The 25152-nt window shown below is 50.9% G+C and overlaps 1 protein-coding gene across 1 annotated transcript in view; it reads left to right on the plus strand.

The window, feature by feature from the left end:
• Positions 1-2309: 2309 nt before the first annotated feature.
• The window catches only part of SHH (sonic hedgehog signaling molecule), a 38047-nt gene continuing 15204 nt past the window's right edge, over positions 2310-25152 (plus strand). The window contains exons 1-2 of the mRNA XM_084859314.1: positions 2310-3007; positions 11377-11638. Of these exons, the coding sequence (XP_084715440.1) occupies positions 2705-3007; positions 11377-11638 (565 nt within the window). The 5' untranslated portion in view covers positions 2310-2704. The remainder of the gene's footprint in view (positions 3008-11376; positions 11639-25152) is intronic.

Here is a 25152-nt window from a genome sequence, read left to right on the forward strand (position 1 = left end):
ATGGTGGGGGCGTGTGGTGGTTGATAGAAAATCAATATCGGATTAAAATAAACTAATGTTAAAGTGGGTGGGGGTTAAGACTTCTGTTTGTGAACCTTTGGGTGAACTTGATCCATCTGGTCGCAACAGGTCCCCTGTTCCTTACTGTCTTCTGATTGGAAATCCAATCCTATAAAGCCCCGATCCCCGAAGTAGTTAAGCTGAAGCGCTAGAATTGGAGATGACTCCGTTTCTCTCTGCTTCAGCGGAGCGAACACCTCCGGGGAATACATTTTGTTGACCTAGGAGTAAGTCCCTTGATTTCCACGGACTTGGCTTCCCAAGTAAATCCGGAACAGAGCAGGGCTTACCACTGCAACTTAAGTAGGTCTACTTTGGGCGTAAGTTCCCTTGAAATAAACGTTTCTCCCAAGTAAACATATTAGAATCGAGGTTCAAGAGCAAATGGTGACTCGTCGGGGCTCAGCGTAGTAATTCAAGCAGAAATCTGTGCCAAAAAATATACAACTCAACTCCGGAGGAGTCCCGATTACCGCAATGGGACTACTCTGGAGTAAGTGAAGGGAAACGTATGCTTGTTATGATTTGCTATATTCTTTTCATAAAAGGAACCACTTTTCCTTCTCTTTTCTTTTTCTTTTTTCAAGCTTGAAGATGTTTGAGATTTTCTGATCGTGGAAATAGACTGCAATTTTTCTGAGAAATTAAGATTACGGAAGCCCTGGGACTGACTGACTTGTATATAAATATGTTTAGGAGAGGAAAGTTGGGATATTTCATAAGCGGAAAACTCCTTCAGAGTTTCTTCTAAAAACTGTGTGGATTACCTACCTACCTACTTTCCTAGATAGGTAAACGATAACTTTTTTTTATTTTCTAAAGTATTGTTCTTCTATAGCTGCAGGTATTTCGTCAGTGACTTGACGTTGCTGAATTCTTGAGAGAAATGATATTTTCTTTCTGAAGCCAAAAAAGGAAAAAGGAAAACCCAACAGGTTTTCCAACAGCAGCGGTCGAGCTGTTTGCTCCTTGTTGGGACTCAGCGTTTGCTATTGAAGATGCCTTATCAGGGCCATCTCTTCGCGATTTTGCTTGTCTCTCAACACCTTTGTCTGACCAGGAGCTTTTTGCAGCTCGGGATAAAGCCATCACTTGCCAGCCAGCGGGAGATAACAATTAATTTAACATTAAACGCAGCCCCCTCCGCGCCATTCACTTGATGTCTGCTGATGACGTGTGACCCTTCTTTCAGCAACTGGGGGAAGAAAGACAGACCAACAGACAGACTTTGGTAGACTAATAGTGCACTCCTATACATGGCTACTCAGAAGTAAGTCTCATTGAGTTCAATGGGGCTTACTTTTAGGAAAGTGTGCAATCCCGGGAGTAATTAATTGCAGGCCTAAGGCTGCAATCTTACACAATTTTGGACTAAGTTTCATTGTATTAGAAAACCTATAAACTTATTTTCAAAATGTTCGGATTCCCACCCACCTCTCCGTACTTTATATCACTTGCTTGGTTATTCAGCATGCTCAAAGAGACTACAGCATCAGCAGCTTTGTTCAGTTATATATATATATGGGGGGGGGGATGCCTCCTTAAAAACAAAGAAATAGAGATTTATTCTCTCTTCCTTTTCTGCGAGGCCAGGATGGTGGTGAGAACAAGTATGTTTCAAGAACTGTTTGACTTTCTTAGGAGGATGATCACAGTTCACCAAACTCAAATTGGGGGGAGGAGGGGTTGCAGTATAGACTTCTTCCAACACACGGCACCAGCTTTTGCAAAATGCGTTCTGAGATATTAATTTGTGGCCATTTGGAGTCAGCAGTTGTTATTTTCTTTTCCAGTGATTTCAAATTGCCCCTTCCATTAGACAGACCGATAGATAGATGATAGACAGACAGACAGACAGACAGATGATAGATAGATATCACACACACATCCTCAAGGTGTCTACCTCCCATTCAACTGTATATATTCCACCCACCAGCATCGGTTAGTCTTGCTGACAAATGTACCGTTCTGCCAAAAAAGAAAAGAAAAAAAGTTTAAGAGGAGTGGAAGGAAAAAAAAAAAGAGAGAGAAAAGAACTGAGACGTGTAATTGATGTTATCCCAAGAAAGCGGAGTCCCCACCCCTTTCATTTCCAAGCCCTTCAGGTACAAGGAGAAGAGAGAGCGCTTCCAAGATTTTTTGTTGTTGTTGTTTCTTGCCTTCTTCAGGGTTAATACTTCTCTCTCGCCTCGGCCAATCAGAACTCAGCACTGGCAGCTATAATATAGAACTAAAGGCAGGCGCCTCTCACAAGCGTTGCTCGCTTAGCTCGCACTAGGATCCAGACCTTTTTTTCTTTTCCCCCCTTTCCTTTTCTTTTCTTTTCCCCTTTTTCCCCTCTCTCTCTGCCTTTCTGTGCCGCGCTCTCAACTCCGATGAGTTCCGCTATCGCCAGGCTCGACCTCGAGGCTGCCGTTCCAGCACCTGTCTCGCTGCTAGGGATCGGGGGATAGTATCCGAAGGCGCAGGCGGCCGAAGGCAGGGAGCTCCGCAGCTCGCTCGGGAGGGAGGGAGGGCGGAGCGGGACACGCGCTCGCTCGCTCGCTCGCTCGCTCGCGCCCGCCGCAAGCCGGGCAGGAGCAGCGCGCGGGAGGCCGGCGCAGCGGGCGCGGTGCGCAGAGGGGCTCTCGCCTCCGCGGACGGGATGCTGCTCCCGAGGAGGACGCGGCTCCTGCTAGGCTTCCTGGGCGCTCTGCTCCTGTCCTCCGCGCTGGCTTGCGGCCCGGGCCGGGGCTTTGGCAAGAGGAGGCACCCCAAGAAGCTGACCCCGTTAGCCTACAAGCAGTTCATCCCCAACGTGGCGGAGAAGACCCTGGGCGCCAGCGGGAGATACGAAGGCAAGATCAGCAGGAACTCGGAGCGCTTCAAAGAGCTCACCCCCAATTACAACCCGGACATTATTTTCAAGGACGAGGAGAACACGGGAGCCGACAGGCTGATGACACAGGTCAGAGAAATACCGTTCAGACGTGCTGGCTGGGCGGTGGCGAGGGGGGCTCACTGGCGGTGGGAGCAAGGCATCTCCAGCATCAGCATCTCTCATGCGCGCTCGCTCGCTCGCTCGCTCGCTGCCTCCCTCCACACGCCCCCCGCCCCTTCTCTTCCCCAAGCGCTGCTCTGCCTCTTCCGTGGCCCTTACAAGCCGGGCCCCCAAGAAGTTTGCAGCCCAAAGGTGCGCGCGGGTGGGTGTCTCCACCTGCGTGTGGCATTTTTTTAGGCGGTCTCCTGCATCGGATGGAGGAGGCTGAAGAGGGAGGGGGACTCCGGGGGTGAATGGTGTGATAGTTGCGGGGATAACCACGCTATGCCGTTCCCCGCGAGTTGGTTGGTTAGCTGGTTCTGACTGCATTTTGCCCCTTCCTCCCCCCGGCGCCCACCCGCCCACCCAAGGGACCCACTTGGATCTAACGAATCGGCTGACGCTAATGGCGTATCTCCCTCGGGCATCGATTCATTTTCCGCTTTTAAATAATAATGACAACAAAAACAACCAGAACGTGTTAGATTCACCACCTTTCCCTAATGGCACCTTGCAAGCCTTTTGGCAGGAAGGTCAGAATCTTGCACTTCCCAAAGGCTAGCCCGACGTCCATAGCAATAATAATAATAATAATAATATCACTGGCATTAGAATTATCATCTTCCAAAGATGATCTTGCTCTTTTGCAACTGTGCCCAACAGAGCATTAATATATTGATTTTCCTTTAAGGATGCTCAGCGCCCGACCTGTGTTACCACCATAAGAGGGGGGTGGGGGAACAAGTAACTTCACCAACGTTGCATCACTTCTTCTGCAATGAGAGAAAGAGAGAGGATCAGATGTGTGCCCGGTACTTATTATTATTATTATTATTATTATTATTATTATTATTTAAATAATACTATTATTTAAAAGCACCTGATTTAATACATATTGCTTGTTGTGGACTAAAAATAGGAACCTAGAACTATTGTCCACTAACCAACAACCCCTTCCTTACATCATTATTCTAATCATCCCTAATGAAAGCTACTGAGTTCATCAGGAGATTCCTCAAGCATTCAATCCCACCCCCACCCCGCGCGCCACAAGCTTCCTAGTTCCGGAGTTCCTCCGAACTACCTGCAAAATGTAGCTGGCATCCAGTCACTGAAAATGGGTTTCCTTCCAAATATAGGTCAACAGTCTCTTCCCCCCCCACCACCCCTCCTCTATTAATATATTTAAGCCCCACCTTCAGTTCTATAATAAGAGATCAGCTGGAAACTCCACGGGGGGGGGGAGGTTTCCTAAACTCTCCCCACCCACCCCACCACGACGTTTCTCTTTCCTCCTCCCCCGCCCCCCGGCCTGATTTTCCTCTCGTTTAAGAGCTCGGGGCGGGCCAAGGGGCAGAGTGCTCGCGAACTCCGCCCGACCACCTTAAATCCGACTGTACCTTGGGAGGGACGAGGCGCGCGCCACGCCGAGGCGCACGAGCCTCAATTAAATATGCACAGGCCCCAGTGCCGGGCTTGCAGCGAGTTCGCAGCCCGAGCCCGCCTCCTGCGAGGCCACATATAAATAAAGCAAAAGGCAAATGGGGCGGGCGGGAGGAGTAATGCTACTGTTGGATCTTTCATTCTGTGATCCAGTTCCCGGTTCTATCATCTTCCGTCGTCGTCGTCCACTCCCCCCCCCCCCCGCATTTTTTCCTGATCTGCAAAGACGCACGGTCGGGGTGAGCTGTGCGGCAGCAAGACGCCCCATCTCGCATTTTCAGCTCCGCTTACTCCTGTTTTATCGATCGCAACGGCTAGGGTTTCAGTCTGTATCCTTTTTAAAGGCGGCCGACCGAGGCTGCTGCTGCTGCTGTCTTCTGGCGCGGCTCGGTTGCTGTGGCGCAAGAGCCCCGGGAAAGGCGCGCGCGCGTATGCGCGTGCCCGCCCGCCTGCATCCATGCCGCTCGATTCTAACCTGTTCTGTGTAGCTCTTCGTAGCCAAGGCGAAGCCCGGCGCATTAAGCAAGTTCCTAGCGCCGAAGGGAAGGCGCGCGCGCGCACCCCCCCCCCCCGGAGAGCGAGAGGAGACTTCAGACGCGAGGCAGCATTGCGGCGCGAGCTTGAGATCAGGACTATACAGATGTGGAGTGGGGAGGGGAGAGAAGGAGATCCCCGCCCCACCCACCATGCCTTCTCCCATGCGCCTCGGGTCCCTCTGTCTCTCAGCTTCCCTTCTTCCCTTCCTTCCACACGGCTGGCCTCCCTCCCATGCTGCATTAGCTAGCAGCGTTTGAACTTCTGACCTTCTGTCAACTTCCCTTAGTCGAACGAAACAGAAAACAAATATCCCCCCCCCCCCCACACACACACACACACACGTCGCGGTGGCCCCTTCTCATTCCCTCCTTCCTGGTACACAAAAAGGGCGTGTATTGCGGAATGCAAGGGGGGGTGGCAACCTTGATTCTGTGAAATGATTAGGAAGTCCTTCTCCTCCCCCCCCCCCCCGCCGTCCTCCGGGTACCAACAGGGCACGATCAGAGCTGGACGGGAGGTGTGGGACACCGAGAAAGGCTCCCACCCATCCGCGCTTCTCATCAAACGGACAGAAAGGCTGGGAATTTGGGGGGGGGGGACGAGATGGTTGGGGGTCTCCTGGTTGGTCGGGGGACATCAAAGGGCAAAATGAAGCAGGTGAGCATCCCGTTTGCGGGTGAGCCTGGGGACGGGGGGGGGGGAGGACAACCGAACCTCGATCCCCAACCCAGCTGAGCCGGAGCAGCCCCAAGAAAATGAATAGGAGATTGTGATCAGTCCATTCTCCCCCCCCCCCCCCTCCGGCGCTCCTGAAGCGTGTACAGGGTGCGCTGATCTGGTGCTGCAGGATTGGAAGGGATGAAGACTGGGGCGGGGGCGGGGGCGGGGGCGGCGAGAGATCGGCCTTTGGTATGAAGAATGTCCATGTTAATAGAACTCGAAGGAATCTTTTCTGTGTCCGCCCCCAGCCCCACGTTTCGTCCCCTGCCTCATTCAGCCGTCTATGAAGCCGGGCGTTTCTCGGCTTCCTTCAATCTGGGGGGGGGGGGAGGGAGGGATCTGACGCCCTGAATGGAATTGTTAAACTTTCAGAATAGTTGCTTTAATGCATTAGCCGCCTAGTTAATATTAACTTAACGAGTGGGGGAGACGAAGGCAAACAGAGATTCCAGAGCAGGCGGGTGATTCCGAACTTTACAGGTGGCAGAAGCCCTTGACTGCAGACTCCCCACACCCTAGACACACACACGCACGCACGCACGCACACACACGCACACACACACGCACACACACCAGGCATTGGCTGGATCTGTAGGCGAGATAAGGGTGTCAAGTCGCTTATGATAAAGCTGGAATTCGTCTGTAATAATAATAATAATAACAATAATAATACACAAGAGAGCGGGTTAGAAGCAAAGGCATGCACTCAACACCCCTCCCTCCCAGGTGTCGGGGAGGAGGGAAGCGGAGGTTACGTGTGATGGGGTGTCTGGCATCAGACAGATATAGGTTCACTCGGAAGGATGTCCCACTGCATTCGAGGGGACTGAGGCTGCAATTCTAGTCGCGCTTATCCGGGAGAAAGTCCTACTGAACTTAACGGGGGTTACCTTTGAGTAGACATGTATAGGATTGCAACCTTGTTCCTGAGGCAAGTGGGCTTAGGATCGTGGGCCGACACAGCCCGATCCTGTGTATGTGTTACTCGGCAGTAAGTGGGCCATACTTCCCAGAGAAGTGTGGCCAGGTTAACACACAAGTCCACACGCATGCTTAACAACGCGATCCTGTGCATGTCTACACAGCCGTCGGTCCCACTGAGTTCAATGGGGCTTACTCTCCGGGAAGTGGCTATATGGGGTGGCAGTCTCGGTTGGGAGTGAGCTCCGTGCGGCTCGCAGCTTGTCTCCCCGAGCAAAGCAGGAGAGGGCCGGGCGGTGAGACTGCGGCAGGTGCCTGTGCAGGTGTTTCCGTGGAGTCGGGGACTGGCGAAGGGATTAGCGAGAGAAAGGGCGGGGCGGGGGGTGCGGGGCTGCTCGTCGAACAACTTGGCTGGCCCCTTCTCTCTCGCCCACGCGCAGGCGCAGCACTCGCCGAGGCAGCCGCGCGGCGCTTCACGGTGGCTGCGCAGAGCGGGGCTTGATCGGTGGCACACGACCCAATGAATTAATCAACAGCTGGGGCTCCACGGCTTTTGACTCCGACAATCCCCGCTCAGCCGGCCTTTCCCCCGGAGACCGGCGAGCGGGCGGCTGCGCGCTGCCAGACGAGCTCCCGAGCTGAGCCGCCCCGCCCGCGCGGGGACGCGCCTCCGTCCTTCGCGCGTTTCTCCGTCCTCCCGTTCGGAGCTCAGCTCCGAAGCTTCGCGTGTTTGGGCTGGGGGCGGGGTGGAAGTGGGTTTCTCTCCCGACCTCTCGCTCATACGTGCCTGCCCCCGCCGCCCCCCGAGTCGGCCAGGCGCGACGTTCCAGGACCCCGCGGCGGCCTTTCGCGGGGCGCAAGGCGGTGAGGGAGGCGCGGGTCGTGAAACTGACCAGCTCGGCTTCTGTTGGGGGTTGCGCCGAGCCTGTGTACTCACTTTCTCAACTCCATCCCTCAGCATCAGATAATATGAAAACTATTAAAGCCCTCCCTGGAAAGTGGTGGAGGGTTTTGTTTTTTGTTTTTTTAAATTAAGGTCTCTGGTGCTCTCCCCCCCTCCCCCTCCCCCTCCCCCTCGTTTAATGCCTGTAATATACACGCTAGTTTTTTCCTCTCCAGCAAAAAGCACTAGTGCAGGAAGGATCATACAAGCGGGGGGGGGGGAGGGGCTCCTTTTTTGTGTGTGATTCTGAAAAGGGCCTTTCCGGCTTTTACTATTTGTTGGAAACGTGAACTGTGAGGGAAGGTTGTCCCAGGAGAAGGCCTCGGAATTCCCAGAAAGTTCCAGCTTAGGCAGTAGGGTAGCGTACGAAAGGACTTGTTCCACCATGGCTGCGATCCTATGCACACTTCTACTCTTACGTGGGAGTAATCTTTAACTCCGAGTGGGACTTACTTCTGAGTAGACATGCGTAGACGATCGGGCTGCAGCGCTTTTAAATGGGTGGCCCCTTATAGCTGCCTTCCTTGCTTGCACAAATGGATTTTGTAAAATATAACTGTGGCGATGCTGTCTTGCTTAGTGTGTGTTTGGACCCTTCCTGTCTAGGCAGGCCGCGCACTCGGTTCTATAAGCTTTCTCTCTTCCCGCTTTAACCCACATCCCATCCAGGCCCGTGGGGAGGCTTCTATTGACTTTAATGGCTGCTGGGGGTGGGGCGCATCCCCTTAGGCCAGCCTTCCCCAGCCTGGTAGCCTCCAGATGTTTGGGCATCTGCAGGGCACCGTTTGAGAAAGGACTTATACCTACAGGTTGCAGAGAGCCAATAGAAATGCTCACGGAGCTGGTTGTACAGGACACAGAACCGAAAGGGCTGACACACGCGGAAACGAATGGGTTGATTCCTGATTTAGCCATACTTAGAGTAGACCCATTGAAATCAATGGGACTTAAGATAGTCGTGGCTAACTTAAGTCCCATTGATTTCAATGGGTCTACTCTAAGAATGACTAAACCTAGATCCAACCCAATAAGAACATATGGGGGGGGGGAAGCTGATAATAGTGGCCAGGGAAGACAGAGAAATGGCGCAAGAGTAGTGGTGACCGAGACCAGTGTATACCAGTCAAGTGGGGGAAGCTGTTCCTGAACTGTATCATCTCACACTGCAGGTGTGTGTGCGCGGGGGGGGGGGGGTGAGTGGGGGTGGTTGTACAATTACATTTTCCTCAAGTGAAAAGAAACTCCATGCAGGTAGAAAGCTACTGTTTTAGAAAAAAGGGTTTGGCCTAGTCTTGTTTTCCTTCTGCACACGGAGAGGGGTTTGTTTGCATACAGCAGCTTTCAAACACGTCCACACGTCCACACACATCCCTGCAGTCGGAAGTACTACAGCTTAGCAAAAGCTTTACCACTTGAAACTGTATATAAAGTGGCTTCCAGGTAGAGTAGAGCCCGGAGGGGGGGCATCCTAAGTCCTAGTCTGTCCAAATAGTTTGGGATAGTTGGGTAGTTTTGGACTCCAGCTCCCATCAGCTCCACAGCCGGGATGGCCAGTGGCCGGGGTTTATGGAAATTGTAGTCCAACAACATCTGGAAGGCACCAGGCTGGAAAACCTCTACCTGGGAGTAAGCCCCATTGGACAAAGCAGGACCTACTCTGGAATAAAGATGCATGGGATTGCCATTGAAGGAAGGCCCCTCTTTGATATATTAGTCGGTTTGGCACAGAAAGTTGCCCTTCAGTCGGTTTACTTTGAAAGTAAACTTTATCGAAATAAAGTGGACTTACTTCCACTTAACCCCCTGATCCGCCAAAGTAGGTCTCCTAAGCAATCGCTTCCTTATGTACTTTCGAGTAGCATTTTAGTATCTGCGGTGGCCAGACCCACACTGACTCCAGGAAGCAAGGGTTGCCAACGCATCCTATCTTAAGCATGCATCCGATTGCAACCTTCCTTGGAAAGTAGGTTCCACTGGAATAAACCGAACTGACTTCGGAATGAGCACGTTCAGGACCGGGGATGTTTGTCCTTCGACAACGGGCTTTTGTCAACCGGCGTGTAGGTCGGGCTTTTTGGTAGCGCTGTTTTGCGGGTGTAGCTGACGCCAGGGCAAGAGCGCGAGTCAGCCTGCCATCCAGCTCTTCCTTTCTGTGTTGCCAATTTTCGCAGACCCGCATCTGCATTGGACGGTTTTCGGTCCTGGGACTGCGATCCCACCAAACACACCCTTACGGTGCGGTCGGCACATCAGACCCGGTCAAACCCCTCTTTCCTCACTGGCTGTCCTTCAGATGTGCTGTACTTCAACTCCCACCAGCCCCAGCCATCACGTCCACCAGATGTTCAGGCCTTTGACTCCCATCAGCCCAGCCAGCACGGCCAATGGTCAGGATACTAGGAGTTGTCGTCCGAAACATCTGTCTCCCCAACTGGCTGTCCTCCAGATGTGTTGGACTGCCACCATCCCCAGCCGGCAAGGCTTGGTTGAGGATGATGGGAGTTTCGGCCCAAAACATCTGGAGGACAGCCAGGTTGCGGAAGGGGGCATTGGCCAGGGGACTGCTGGGAGTTCCCGAAGACTACCGTCTTTCCCGGTCAACTTGGTTTTGCTGCCAAGAATGGGAAAGGGGCTCCCCCCCCCCCCGCGCGCGCCTCCTCCACTCTCAAGGCATTAGGCGGCAGGAATGGGGCGGAGGGGGGGGGCGACTTCGGAGGATCAGGGTCCTTGCGGGAAGGATTGCAGGGGCTGCTCGCTGGATGCAGCTGCGCTGAGCCTGGATCTGCGGGGTGCCCTGGGCGGGGCGAAGGCTCTTTCCCCTGCGGAGGCTCCGTCGAAGGGCGGAGCTGCAGCGAGGCTCTCCAAGGGCGCGATCCTCAGCGGCCTCCACGCGCACGCTTGTTTGTTCCGGGCAACGCGATCCTAATTATGTTTACTCAGAAGTAAGTCCGACTGAGTTTAACTGGACTCACTCCCCAGTTTCCACGGGATTTGCAGCCGCCCTGTCCCGTAGTCCGCCGTTCGTATGCCCCGGTCGCCCGATTCTCGCCTTCTCTACCCACCGCTGGTTCCCGGCACCAACGCGAGCACTTGCGCATCCTAAATGGCAGGGCAAAAAATGCGCAGGAAGCCCTGCTCGGGCGTCGCCGAGGAGTGGTGGAGCCAAAGGGGCAAACCGTACGCTTCTATGGTGCGGGTCCATAGAACTGACGCCCAAGCGAGTGCTTAAGGGGTGCGATCCGGAGCCCTGGTTTTGAAATCAGCAGGATTGTTATCTCTGAGTAAACGTCTGCTTTGTGGATCGCAGCCTTCACACGCACGCGCACACGCCCACCCTGGGGCGCCTAAGCCCTCGTCTTCTACTCGATTGCTCCCAAGCGATCCCTAGAAATAAAGGGGGGAGTCCAGGTCTTTGTGCGTGCGTGCAGGCCCTGATCCTGCCTGGCACTCCCTGGGGATCTGGCCTTGACACGAGTGCATCAGGTCCAGATGGGGACAGACAGAAGACGAGGCCACAGGGAGCGAATTCGGCTTCTGGGGGCTTCCCGCAGCCTTCTGCCCTCCAGATGTGCTGGGTACAACACCCACCATCCCCGGATGGCTGGGGAGGATGGGGGTTGTAGTCAGCGCGTGGGCGGGGGGGTCCTCGCCCCCCCCGCGCTCGCTGTGTGAGCGCCACCGCGCCCGGCCTTTGCTCCCCTCGCCATGCCCGTGTTCTCTGCTTCCCCCGCAGCGCTGCAAAGACAAGCTGAACGCCTTGGCGATCTCGGTGATGAACCAGTGGCCCGGCGTGAAGCTCCGCGTCACCGAGGGCTGGGACGAGGACGGCCACCACTCCGAAGAGTCGCTGCACTACGAGGGCCGCGCCGTGGACATCACCACCTCGGACCGGGACCGCAGCAAGTACGGCATGCTGGCCCGCTTGGCCGTGGAGGCCGGCTTCGACTGGGTCTACTACGAGTCCAAGGCGCACATCCACTGCTCGGTCAAAGCCGGTAAGAAGGGCGGGCAGCGCCTCCGTAACCCCCGGCGTGGGCACTCACCCCTTCCTGAGCACCGGCCTAAAGCCTTCTCTCCTGCCCGCCTCGGTCCCCCTGCGAGAAATTCGAGGCATGTCGCACTCAGCAGAGCTAGGTGGTAAACGGAAAGAGAAGTGGCGGCTCTAAGAACTTACTACGAGTAGTAAGCAGGTAGTAACTCTTCTAGTGGGAAATATGTCACATTAAGTGCTAACAATGTAGCAGGTACTATACAGAACTCGGAAAGAACTAGTCCTTGACCCCCAACTGCTTTCTGCGACTGTTGCTGCCGAGAGTAGGAGTACCACTTTGCTTCTAGTATCAGTAGTATTTGACATTAATGTTGCGCCAGCCACAGGCTCGTGCAGACACACAGCCGAGAGGTGACTCTGTCTCACAGCCAGCAACTAAGACTGCTACTCCTAGTAGTGCTGCTACTTCTTCTTCCTCTACTACTACTACTACATTACTATTTAGTATTAGTTGTTGCTGCTCAGTCGTTCAGTCGCGTCCGACGCTTCGTGGCCCCGTGGACCACAGCACGCCAGGCCTTCCTGTCCTGCGCTCTCTCCCGGAGCGCGCTCAAGTCCGTATTCACTGCATCGGTGATGCGATCTACCCCACGGAAGTATGTGGTCCCAGCCCAGTCTGTATTAGAGGGACAAGAAAAGAACGGAGCGGTGGAGGGGTCAGATAATTTCGGGGCAGCGGGGCAAGGGGGCGCCGCAATGGCCAGACGCCATCGGCAGCGCGCAGCGGGCTCCCGCGGGTGGGTGGAGTGAGCTCGGAAGGCTACAGGCGGGAGTGGGCTGTGGCGCAGCGGTGGCGAGTGAACCTAGGGGAGGAGTCAAGGGAAACGGGCGGGTCGACCCGCCTGTCCCTTCGCTTCGTTCTGTCCGGAGCGGCCGCCCTAAAGGGAGAGGCTCGATCTCCGACTAGCTCAGGGATCTGCTGGAGCCAGGACGGCCCCTCCGGTCCACAGCAAGGCCAGCAGCAGCTCAGCATTCTGCCTCCAACAGCGGCCAGCCCAACGCTCTCCGCTGCGCTCGGCCAGCAGGGCGAGGCTGGCGGCTCCGTTTTCAGTGGAGCAGTGCATCGGCTCTGGGTTTCAGCCAGAACCAGTCAGAACTCTCAAGGAGCTATCCAAAGCGCCTAACCCTCTCCAGGGCTGGGGTCGCTCCTCGCGGGTTCTGGCTGGTTCTGGCTGAAGTCCAGAGCGGATCCCCCGCCCACTGAAGCAGGCCCCGCCAGCCCCCGCTGCGTCGCCACTGGGCCGCGGGCAGCCCCGGGCTTGCCCCCGCTGCCTCTGCTGCGAGGCGGTGCCCGGAGCGACGCTGTGCTAGCCAGAGCCCTTGACGGCCGCCCTCAAGCCTGCCCACCCAGCCCTTTGCCGCCAGTGGCCGTCCCGCGCCCTCCTCCTGCCTCGTGGGGGAAGACCGAGGAATGGCGCTGGAGCGCAGCCCCTCCGGGAAGGCCGCGTAGGGCGCCCCGCAGCCGGCAGTCTCCGGGAGAATCCGCCTCGCGGGGACGGATCTGCCCTCCCTCCCCACGGGGAAGCCGCGAGGCCGGCGTCACTGAGAGCCGGGAGCCAGGCCCGCCTCCTGTTGGGCCCAGCCGCACGTTCTCAGCGCCGAAGGCGACCGCAGCCTCACCGGCCAGGCATCTGACTCGCTAGCCACACTCAGGCTTCTCGGAGCCGGACTAGCCAAGGCTGCAGTCCTATGCAACCCTTTTTTAGTGTGTGTAGGGGGGGGGGGGCAACTCCAGCTGCTTTGGCCTACAACTCCCATGAGCCGTAGCCAGTATAGCCAATGGCGAGGGATAATGGAAGTTGTAAGCCAAAACATCTAGAGGGCCATCTCTGGGACTTCTGATTTAAACTCGCATAGGATCGCGCTTTAACCGCCCCCCCCATCTGCAAGCCAATTAAAACGAGACCCTTAGCACTACCCCCACCCCACCCCACCCCTTCTATTTCTAACTACAAGATGCAGGTTGTAAGATGCATTTGCGTGCGAGCATAACTCGAGCGAGGCTGATTTAGAATGGCGCAGACCTCAAGCGAAGCGTGGTGGCAAGATGGTCACCCCAGGTCCCTCGATGCGAATTACTCGATCCTTGGGCACAGTTTAATGTAAATCCGCCTGAGTGCTGCGCGGGTAAAGCTCTTCTAGCCCCTGGCGGGCGGGTCGGATGGCTCCCGCGATTGTGCGCAGGGGCGGTAGTGGTTTGTTCGAATCAATACATACTGGTTTATTTGAATTAATTAATCCGGAGTAAGCAGGGCAGTACTGTGTGTGCAACATCACAGCCTACAACCCAACCGCCGGCCCAGTTAAGCCGCCTCAGGCTGCAATCCTCTACCCATTTAGCTGGGAGTAAGCTCCATCGAACTCACTGGGCCAAGTTCTGAGTGGACGTGCATAGGAGTGCGCCAGTGGAGGCTGGTGGCTGCGATGTCAGTGGGGCAGTGAATCTGTCCCCTGTTTCAGTCAGAACCAGTCAGAACTCTTAAGAGCGCAATCCTATGCATGCTTAGACAGGGAGGTGTGGGACTTTTTTCTGTGTTGTTGTTGTTGTTGTTCAGTCGTGCATTAAATTGCACCCTAAATGAGCTCTCCAAGGTGCACCTTGGAGAGCTCCTTTAGAGTTCCAGCTGAAACCCGGAGCGGATTCGCTGCCCCACTGACATCGGACACCTCCAGCCTCCACGGGGTCACTGCTCGGTAAGTGACTCCGTTGCTTCAGTTCAGGCCTGCTTTTAACCAGCCGACACTCCGAACCCAAACACGTCCATCGATTTCAATGGATCTTTAGAGCCCATGCTCTGAAGGCAAGGGGAGCGTGGTCGCGTCCCCATCGCCCTTCGGTCTGGAGGGACTCCGGGTTTTCAACGACTCTGGCACCGGCATTTGCAAAGGGGAGGGGAGGGGAGCAGGGCCGCCCTTCTGCGGCACTCGCGGAATGAAGGGAAAGATTCTCGTCTGGACTGACGCGTCTGATTGCCTGGTAGGCCATGCGATCCACAGACAACTTGGCCCAGGCGGTAGAATTGCTTTTACACAAATACAGACGACGACGATGATAATGTATTTATATACCATCTTGCAAACCAACAAAGGTGGTATACAAAGGGGCCAATCCAGTTTACGATAGAAAGGGTGCTGTCCAGGATCCTTTTTCTTTGGGAATGTCCTAGGAGAGACCAAGTCCTCAGCAAGAAGTGTCTGGATTGCAACAAGTATAGCTTGTCCCGGCCTGTAGTCGCGCTAAACTCTCGTCGTCACCTACAATGAGAATCATGGCTATTAATCCAACATAGGTTCTAGTTATAGCAGACCCACTGAAATGAATGAGACAAGTTACTCATGACTAACTTAAGTCCTATTCATTTCAGTGGGTCTACTCTAAGCAGGACTTACGTTGGATTTTACGCCATCTTCGATCCTATGAAAAATGTGTTACATCTGGATCGCTAACAGCGTCCGTTTACACGAGAGACGAATTCTGCCCGGGACGCCAATGCTCTTTCTTCCTTGCGGCTATGTGGTGAGGCCGAAAAGCTCTTTCCCCTTCGGCTTCCTTCTTTCAAATCCCTTGGAGCTGCTGGGAATCCCCCGTGCTTAGCACGCCACTTGCTGGTCTGTCGGAGAAATGCACCCTTCGGGGGCGGGTCTCTTCCCCCCACCTCCCCGCCAGCTTTCTGCATAAATTGTCGCTTTTTCGCAAAGCAGTTAACGGTGAATGATTTGGGAGGGAGGCGCGCTGCTTGTTTTGCCACCTCCCCTTGTGTGTTGGCTGGCGTTTAAAGAAAACACTTTAAAAGTGCTAAGAAACACGCAGCCGTGAAAGAAAAATAATGAACTTACTCTAAATATATCGATTGACATAGGAAAGGAGGGTTAACAAAGTGTATATGATGGGGGTGAAGGAGAAAGACCCATTCAAGGCAATGGACAAGACGTCATTGAGAACAGTGAGGGAGTACGTCAGGTTTATTCTAACCAGTCTCCATAAAGAGAGACCTGAGGCTATGGTCTCTCCAGCCCCTATGCTCCTTGCCCCCCAGTACAGACACTGGTAGAGCTTAATCTCAGCCACATCTCAAACCCAGAAGCTGTTTTTAGTGCCAAGGAATAAGTGAAAACCGCTGAAAATGTAGTGCATGTATTTCAATAATAATTAGCAGTGCTCCTGGACATGTGCAAACTGCATATAGCACATATTTGCGTTTTCAGGCCCCTGAGAAGGCTGGAATCCCAGCACATCTCTCTCCCTCTCTCCCTCCCTCCCTCTCTCTTTCTCCCTCTCCCTCTCCCTCTCCCTCTCTCTCTCTCTCTCTTAAGGTGCAATCCTATGCATGTATAGACAGAGAAAGGCCTACAACTCCAGCATACCCCAGCCAGCCAGGCTGGCTGGGGCATGCTTGGAGTTGTAGCCCTTTTTTCTGTCTACACATGCATAGGATTGCACCTTAAGAGAGGGAGAGGGAGAAAGAGGGAGAGGGAGAAAGAGAGAGGCTGGCTGGGGCATGCTTGGAGTTGTAGCCCTTTTTTCTGTCTACACATGCATAGGATTGCACCTTAAGAGAGGGAGAGGGAGAAAGAGGGAGAGGGAGAGGGAGAAAGAGAGAGGCTGGCTGGGGCATGCTTGGAGTTGTAGCCCTTTTTTCTGTCTACACATGCATAGGATTGCACCTTAAGAGAGGGAGAGGGAGAGGGAGAGAGAGAAAGAGAGGGAGGGAGAAAGAGAGAGGCTGGCTTGGGCATGCTTGGAGTTGTAGCCCTTTTTTCTGTCTACACATGCATAGGATTGCATCTTTAATTGACCAGTGAAAATGGAACATCTGAGCTTCATGGAGATGGGAGGTTGTAGGAAGCTTGAAAGGTGTGTGCATGTGCATTCATGCATACGTGTGCAAAAGTGAGAGGTGCACGCTACGAGAACCTACACATTTCCCACCACACCAAAACCTTAACGCAGAGGTGTCAAACCTCTAAGGTGGAGGGTCATGATCACCCATGACTTATCCCATAAAAGGTCAATTCCACCTGACTCCAAACTATTAATAGCACAAAAAGGGTATCTGTTGGATTCCCCCACCCCCACTCTGCAATTCTTGCAAGTTATCAGACTTTAAAGATGTATAGCATGTTTAAGATACTGCAGACATTCTGGTCCACAAAAGCAAGCTCTCCAAAAGAGGAGCAGAAGCACACGCATATCCTAGATGGCTCAGTAATTTGTGTGGAGCAAAGTAGGGGGCTTCAGAACGCCTTAGGGAACACCACCACCCCTCCAGAAGGGCTGGGTAAGGCCCCAAAGCCTTAGGTTTGACAATCCAAAATGAATGTGCATGCATTATACACATCTGAAGACGCCTGGGATTCATTCAGTCACTGACGACTAGGGCTGACTTCCCCAACTGGCGCTCTCCTGATGTGTGGGATTACAACTCCCAGCACTCCCACACAGAATGGCTGGCCGGAGGATGTTGGGAGTTGTAGTCCAATACATTGGGAGAGCGCCAGGCTGCATGATGGTACGAAAACGGTTAAAATCTGGACTTCGGGTTTACAACATCTGCAGAGTTTGGGACAGTGGCCAGCAGCCCAGGCCAGAGCCTGGCTCACAATCAAGGGGGAGAGCATTGGGATTTATTTATTTATTTACAACATATATGTATACCACTCCACATCTAAAACAGATTCCAGAGCAGTGAACATAAAAGGTAAAATAGTAAAAAGATAAAATAAGAATTAAAACACCATATTAAAATTATCCTTTTTAAAAATGCCGAAAAAAAGTAGCTGTTCAATTAAGGAATGTTTCCTGGAATAGGGCTGTTTTCAGGAAGTGTTTTGGAAGCAACACAGTGTTGGCGCCTGCCTGACCTTGAGGGGCACGGAGTTCCAAAGAAAAGGAGCCACTGCCCTGAAGGCTCTTCTCTGGGTGGACTCCAATTGGGCCATCGGGCCATGTGGAACCACCAGGAGCATGTCCTCTGATGACATTAGTGAGCAGGCAGGTTGGTAAGGGAGAAGGCGCTCTCTCAGAAGAGACTTTTAGTGGAAGCCAGGAATGTAGGTCTGCAAATGGAACAAGGGACAGCTATCTTGGGCTTCCCCTGTGCATGGGCATGGAACATCTTATGGTGGTGGCAGCATGGAACCTATGCATGCTTGCAAAAGGAAAGGTGTATTTGTTAATGTATTGTGGATTGGTTGAATCTAGGATCTTCCTTCCACAAGAGGAAGGGACCTTCTGCTTGTGGAAGGACTCAATGCACAGAAGGTCCCTCCGCCTGATTTCAGGGGATGCCTCTCTCCCGGCATAATCACCACAGCTCATCCCATTCAGCAGGATCTCCTGACCTTCTATGTAGCATTTTCAGGGGGCTGGAGGGGCTGCAGAGGGTGGGGAAGTCCACCTCCTTCAGCACAGTTGATCCACCACAAATCTGGATCCATGTATGTGTGTATGTGTACACACACACACAGAGAGAGAGAGAGAGAGATTGAACAGGGTGTATAAAAATGTAGTGTACTGTAGTGTATAGATAAGAATGAGGGTTAATGGGGCCTTGACTTTTTGAAGTCAAGGATAATTGCATCCCTGCCTTGCCTGTTCTTGTAATCACACTCCCTCCTCTCCACCCAACCCCAAGAATCTGAACAATCACAACACACTGACTGCATGGAAGATAGATGCTAACAGATGCTAACAGTGAAAGTAGTTGGATCGTGTAAAACCCCAACTTCTATAATTTTGTGTTTTAAAAAAGGGTACTAAGAAACAACAAGTATAAAATCCAAATTGTTCCATGGTGAGGCCTGAAATTTGAGGGGAAGTTTGGGGCAGAGTTGGGAAAGGGGTGCTATAGACTGATGATTAGGTCTGCGCAAGGGATCTTGTTTGAAATTACTTCTGGAAGAAGGCAACTTGCTGCCCTCCAGAGATTTTGGACTACAGCTCCCATGAGCCTCAGCCAGCATGACCAATGATCAGGGATTATGGAAGTTGCAGATCAAAACATCTGGAAAGCACCAGGTTGCTTATCCCATAGGATACAAATTAGCTCTGATCCCATTTCTTTAGCGCCATTGTCTTGTGGACTACCAACAACAAAGACAATGTGAAATAAATTATACTTTTATCAATGGTTTATAGGGCCACAGCATCCTGTTACCCTTCATTAATGTAGGTCATGAAGGAGACTTGTACATGTTTTATGTGTGCAAATTGCTTGCACACATAAAACCCCATCTAATTTATACTCACATCAGGCACGTGAGGTAAACTAGTCATATTCCCCTGTTATTTGTGGAGGAATTGACTCAGAATTGCATGAAGTCTTGACAGGGATGGACAGAAGGTAGATCTCCAGATTGTTTGAACTTCAACTCCCAGCACTGCTGATCTCTAGTCCTGCTGGCCAGGGCTTCTGGGAGTTGAAGTCCAAAACATCTGGGGGACTAATTTCTGTCCACCCCTGTTTTAAGACACTTTAAATGGGAACTTTGGGGCTGCTTCCCACATTCAGCTTTGTGTTTTCTTAGGTATACACTTAAGATTTTGAAGAGTGCGCTTAAAATTGTAACGTGAATGAGATGAACAGAACCTCCCACTCCCGACCACAATACGGGGAGAACAATGGCCCTGTTCGGGTGTTCATCCATGTAGAAATGAACACATGGAAGAAGGGGCCAGGGCTGTGCCTGCTGACCACCACGACCACCCCATCCCCCATGCATTCAAGGGACCTCTTTGCACAGAGCCAGCATACTTAAACACAGTATGTTCTCATATCCATTCTCCATACTTGAGATGAATGGAAAGGTGTAGATCACGCATGTAAGAGCCCATGTGCATTCCCATGTATGCCTGTTGGCTCTGTGCACACAGGAACCAGAAATGTGTGGAGGATGGAGTAGGGTCTCCTAAATTTTCCCTCACCCTCTTTTCAACTCTATCCTGAGGAACACATCACCTCCTGACAGGGCTAATACTGATCTACCTTATAGCACCATCATAAGGACTACTATGTGAATTGCTCTGATTGCTCACAAACCACTGGATGAGTATGTAGTAGTAGTACTGAGAGGAGGAGGAGTAATCAAAGTAATTGTCATCATAGTAGAGGATGTAAGAGCGGTTCGAACTGGGCACATCCTAGTTCATACTTTTGCCCACTCTGCTCCAACAGCTTTTCATTCAAAGGAGCCTTCCCCAACCTGGCACCTCCCAGATGTGTTGGACTACAACCTCCATCATCCCCAGCCAGTGTGATAAAACCTCTACTCACCTTCACAACAGATCTTAAATTTCCCCTCTCCTACAGGCTCTCCTAACTTAGGTGCACCAACTGACCCTGTTGGGAACCCCCAGTACAATCCAGTTCCACCTCATAACTTCCAGAGGAAGTGAACCATTCCACAAGGCCAAATCCAAGCATTAACATGCAGTGCACAGTCAGGGGTTTGTGAAGGGTGGGGAATAATTTGAGGGCATGTCACACGAGGTCGTGTGACTGTACAAGTTGGATTTCCTGGGAGCTCCCTTGAATCCCATCCCCTCCAGCCGGTTTCGAATGGCTGGGCTCTGGTTTCATGACTGAGAATCTGATGAGAAGATTAAAAACCGAAGAGTTCCAGGCAGGGAAGTTCCTTTGAGCCGCCATCTCTATTTGCCAAAAGAATGATCCTGGAGATTGGAATGCAAAAGAGGCAACTTCCCCCCCACACTAGGCCTGAATGGCTGTCAGGAGGGCAGGAGCAGTAAAAGAGACAGGGGATAATGGCACGGCTAGTTGCGGGTATTGAGAGCAAACTCCTCCATTTCAAATTCAAATACACATCTTGAGTGTTTTGGAAAAGTCTCCTGGTCTGTGCAAATAGGGCTTGGAAGGCTTTTGGGGGATTTTGTGTGGAGGGATTTTTTTGGAGTGTATGTGTGTGAATTGGCATAGAGCCCCCCCCCCCCCGCACCTGAACAAATAGGGGGTGAGGGTGGGGTGGAGAATTGGAAGTGTCTCCTCTGCTCTAAGAGTGCCTCCCTTTATTACACACATCAGAATGACAGTGCCGACCCTTTATTGGATTTTAATTAGCGCACCCAAATAGGGGCCTGCTCAAAGGAGCAGATTTTCACACCTCCGCTGGTCTGCTGGCATGTTTACTGAGTTGCTACACAACTGGACCTATTCATCAAGCCCCTCTGAGTGTGCAAACAAAGCCAGGCCCAAGCTGGGCTCGTGGGGGCAGGGGAGTTGCACGAAGGTGGCGTTTGCTTCCTCGGAAAGGGCATCATTGCTCATTAGTTGCCATGTTTTTTCCCCTCGGAAAGATTTCTGGCTGATTCATTCCCTCCACTCCCAAGCAGAAGAGATAAAGTTGTTAGCCAATTGATACCGACCGTTCTTTCTTTTTTCTTCTTGGGTTTTCCTTTTTTTCCACCCTTCATCAGGAACTGTTCCAAGGCTTGATTTCAAACTGCAATAGAATGAAGGATGGGGTCCCATGCCTGTCCTCCTTTTTGGAAGAAAATGGGTCTGGAAATAGCCCACTCCAAAAGCCAGAAGAAACTTGAAGGAGAGGGAGGGAGGAGAGAAAGGGGAGATGTGTTGTTAACAAATGGCCTTCACAGTCATTAAAAAACAAGAGGGTAACATCCTGGCTTAGTTAAAACTGAGCAAAGAACTTGACTGGAGTTTGCTCACCACAGACAATATGTTTCTTTTCCCAGTCATCTTGCTGCTATGGCAGGGAGACTTGTGCTAATTCTCTGTTATACCATCTTCTGCCTGGCAAGCATTGTAGAGCCACTCCATTCAGCCCCAAACTCCTCACACCTGGTAGGGTGGCCGTGTGTCCCCTTTTATGGAGGACAACCTTCTATTCGAAGGCATCCTCTGTTTGAAGTCTGATTCTCGCTTAAAAATAAAGAATCATCAGAAGAGTTACCCATCAGCATTTAGCAACTGGACAGGAGACTGAACAGACAGGCACACAGGCCACCTCGTCACAGTCTTCTGCTGCACTGTGGTGAGATGTACCATATTTCTATTTACATTTGAATAATACTTTCCAATTATTTGCATCTTTACATATACATTAGCTTATGCAAATGTTATGCAGATCACTGGACTCTTTTTTCCTCTTTGGGGGCGATTTATAAGTGGGCCTGGGGAAATTATGCCATATTCCTATACTGCTCTTTTCTCTTTTCCCACTGTCTGGGGACTCATCTACAAGATTCCAGTAATCCTTAGGTGGGCCTTGGGCCACCCTTTGGAAGTCATCACATCATGTATATCCATTTTATACCAGTTTAACTGTAATGGCTTTTCCAAAGGATGCTAGGAATTGTAGTTTTGTGGGCCTAATTCTCCATCAGACATTTTAAAACATTTCTTGAGCCCTCACAAGGCAGATTATTATTATTGTTGTTGTTTTGTTTTGTTTTGTTTATTATTGAAATTTATATACCACTTTCCAAAAAGGTGTCAAAGCAGGGAACATAAAATACAATGGCATAAAACCAACAGTAAATATAACAATAAAAACAACACAATACAAATTAGCCAGCAATAAAACCGCACACTTTATTTACCTTCCATAAGAGAGATAAAAATACAATGGCAAATCAAAATGTAAAATCACAGAAATTATCATGAAAACAATAGACAACCAAAAGCAGCAACCAGCATATCATTTAAACCCAGATAAGCCATAAAACCATTAAAATATCAGATGCCAGTAAGACCATTTAAAGCATTTTTAATACTAATAAAAACATGATCATAGAGCTTATTTAGAAAAAGCAACCTGAAATAAACATATTGACTGTCTGCCTGAAGACCTGTAAAGAAGCCTGAAAAGAATTCTATAAGTCATCAGGCCACCACCAAAAATAAGCCCTATCTTTCGTACCTGTCAACATAATTGATCTCACCTGTACAGAGACCGGCTTCAAGTCTGATCTCAAAGCACAGGGCAGCTGATGCAGGTGAAGATGTTCCATCAAATAACCTAGTTCCAAACCATGCTTAAAATTAAGTCTCTACTCAAAAATTTCATTTAAAAGTTTTTTTAAATTTTTTTTTAAAAACTCTACTCATTAAACTCTACTCTGAAGTTAATCCCCCTGATTTTAATAAGACTTAATCCTAGGTACGTGTATATAGGAGTGTAGTGTTAGTCTTGTTTCTTCCTTGACCCCACTGGCCATGATTCCCTGGAGAGAGAACATAGTCAGACTAAGGCTCCAATGCTATACCCACTAAATAAACCTTATCATAAAAACAGTGGGGCTTACTTCTGAGTAAGTACGCATAGGGGTGTGCTGCTAGTCTGTGATATAGATATGCTAACTGATAATTATATTCAAGGGTGATATACTAATTAAGGTAGCCTTCCCAGCCTGATGACCTCCAGATGTTTTGGATGACAACTCCCAGCATTCTTGATTATTGGCCATGCTGACTGCGGCTGATGGGAGTTGAAGTCCAAAACCTCTGGAGAGCTCCAGGTTCAGGAAGGCTGCATTAAGGTATCCAACAACCTTTGAGTGTCTCAACCCAAGCTGCCTGGAAACTTGCAACTGATCCTCAGACTATTCTTTCATGTGGGGCTTGAACCTTTCTCTTTCAAAATATATAACTAAGCAGACCAAGGGTCCATCTAGTCCACCATTCTGTTCACACAGTGGACAACCAGCTGCCTATGAAAAACTGAAAAGTTTTGCTGCATGAGTGCAATAGCATTCTTCCCGCTCATGTTCCCCGGCAAATGGTGCACATAGGCATAATGCCTCTGATCCTGGAGGTAGCATATAGCCATTATGGCTAGTAGCCATTGATAGCCTTATCTTCCATGAGTTTGTCTAACCCCCCTTTAAAGCTGTCTAAGTTAGCCATTACTGCATTTTGTGGCAGCGCTTTCCATAGTTTAACCATGTGCTGCGTGAAGAAGGACTTCCTTTTATCAGTCCTGAATCTCCCACCGCTGCATTTCATTAGGTGATCGCAGGTTCTAGTATTATGAAAGAGGGAGGAAAAAGACATCTTTCTCTACACCCTGTGATGTCTTGGAGCCCTGCAAAGCGGACTAATGGTACAGGAGTTCTTAAAGTACATGTTTGTGTTACATTCACACTTGAAATTTTTAGATGTACCCTTAAAATATATTAAGTATACACTTTTAAAAATTACAGTTATGTGTAGCAGACCTTACATTGATCATTTTGAAGTTATCGTTGTATAGCTGATCCAGTGTAACTCTGGTTCCAACTCTCGGAAGCTGTGGCCAATCATGGCTTCCTATCACTACATGTATGTATTCATTTCACAAAGATGTAGGGTTAGATCCAGTTTTACACTGGATCAATTGCTCTGGCAGAAGTGGACTTCTCCCCTGGCTCCTTCCCATGGCAGCTCCCCTCTCCCGCCTCCTGAAAATGCTACACAGAGAGTCAGGAGACCCTGCTGAATTGGGTGAGCTGTGGTGTGTCTGAAGGAGAGGAGGAATCTCCAAAACTTGGGTAGAGGGGCCTTCCACAAGCAGAGCCCTTTCTCTTGCCGAAGGCAGTTCCAGGATCCAACTCAGAGTATTTATGTTGTATTTATTCCTTGTTCCCAGCCAGGATTCCAGATAACTCTGCGTCATAGCAGACATATCCATCCCTGGTCTTATGCTGGACTAGCAGAACAGAGAGCATGTTGGGATGGGGGGGGGAAAGCCTCTTTGGATACATTCATGCAATTATCAACTCATTAATTATATAGCACTGTCAGTATGTCTTGTGCTGTATAGAGAATAGAGGTCTCTGCTCCAGGGAGCTTACAATCTAACATTGACAGGAGAAGAAACAGAGGAAGAAGAGGAAGATGGTGGCAACAGTTACCCAGGGAATATGTGTTCAGTTCTGTACACATGCTTAGGCATCATTGCGGGGTGGGGGGCGGTGATCATGTGGTCCTCCAGATCTTGTTGTATGCCAACATCCCATCCTTTGGCCATGCTGGCTGTGGCTGATGGGAACTGTAGTCTAGCAACATCTGGAAGGCTATAGGTTCCTCCACCTCTGCAAGAGAGGGTGATGGCTATCAGATTATGTCAGAGGTTACAGAGAACATTTGGGTTTTGAGGAGGGATTTGAAGTAGTAAGAGAGACAGAGAAAGGGAGGAAGGCAGAATCATAAATATGTTCTAGGAGGTAATTCTAGGCATAGGATTACATTTATGGCACCAGATACATTAAAATTATCCAGTCTATGTTAGCCTTTGAAATAATTAAGCCTTGGTGTCTGATATTTCTGAGGATCCCAGTGCAATGGGACACAAGAATAGGTTGTATTCAATGTTAGTCTAACTTAAGTCCCACTCATCTGGATGTGTCTGTTCTAAGTCTGACTAACATTGGACACAAAGCATTGACAGCGTCTCCATGCGAGTGGTATCTATGTGAGAAAGTTGTCAAGGGAGAAACAG

The sequence above is a fragment of the Heloderma suspectum genome, chromosome 5, assembly GCF_057233095.1.
Source record: "Heloderma suspectum isolate Gila_16-S chromosome 5, 16-S_ref, whole genome shotgun sequence".
NCBI classification, from domain to species: domain Eukaryota; kingdom Metazoa; phylum Chordata; class Lepidosauria; order Squamata; family Helodermatidae; genus Heloderma; species Heloderma suspectum.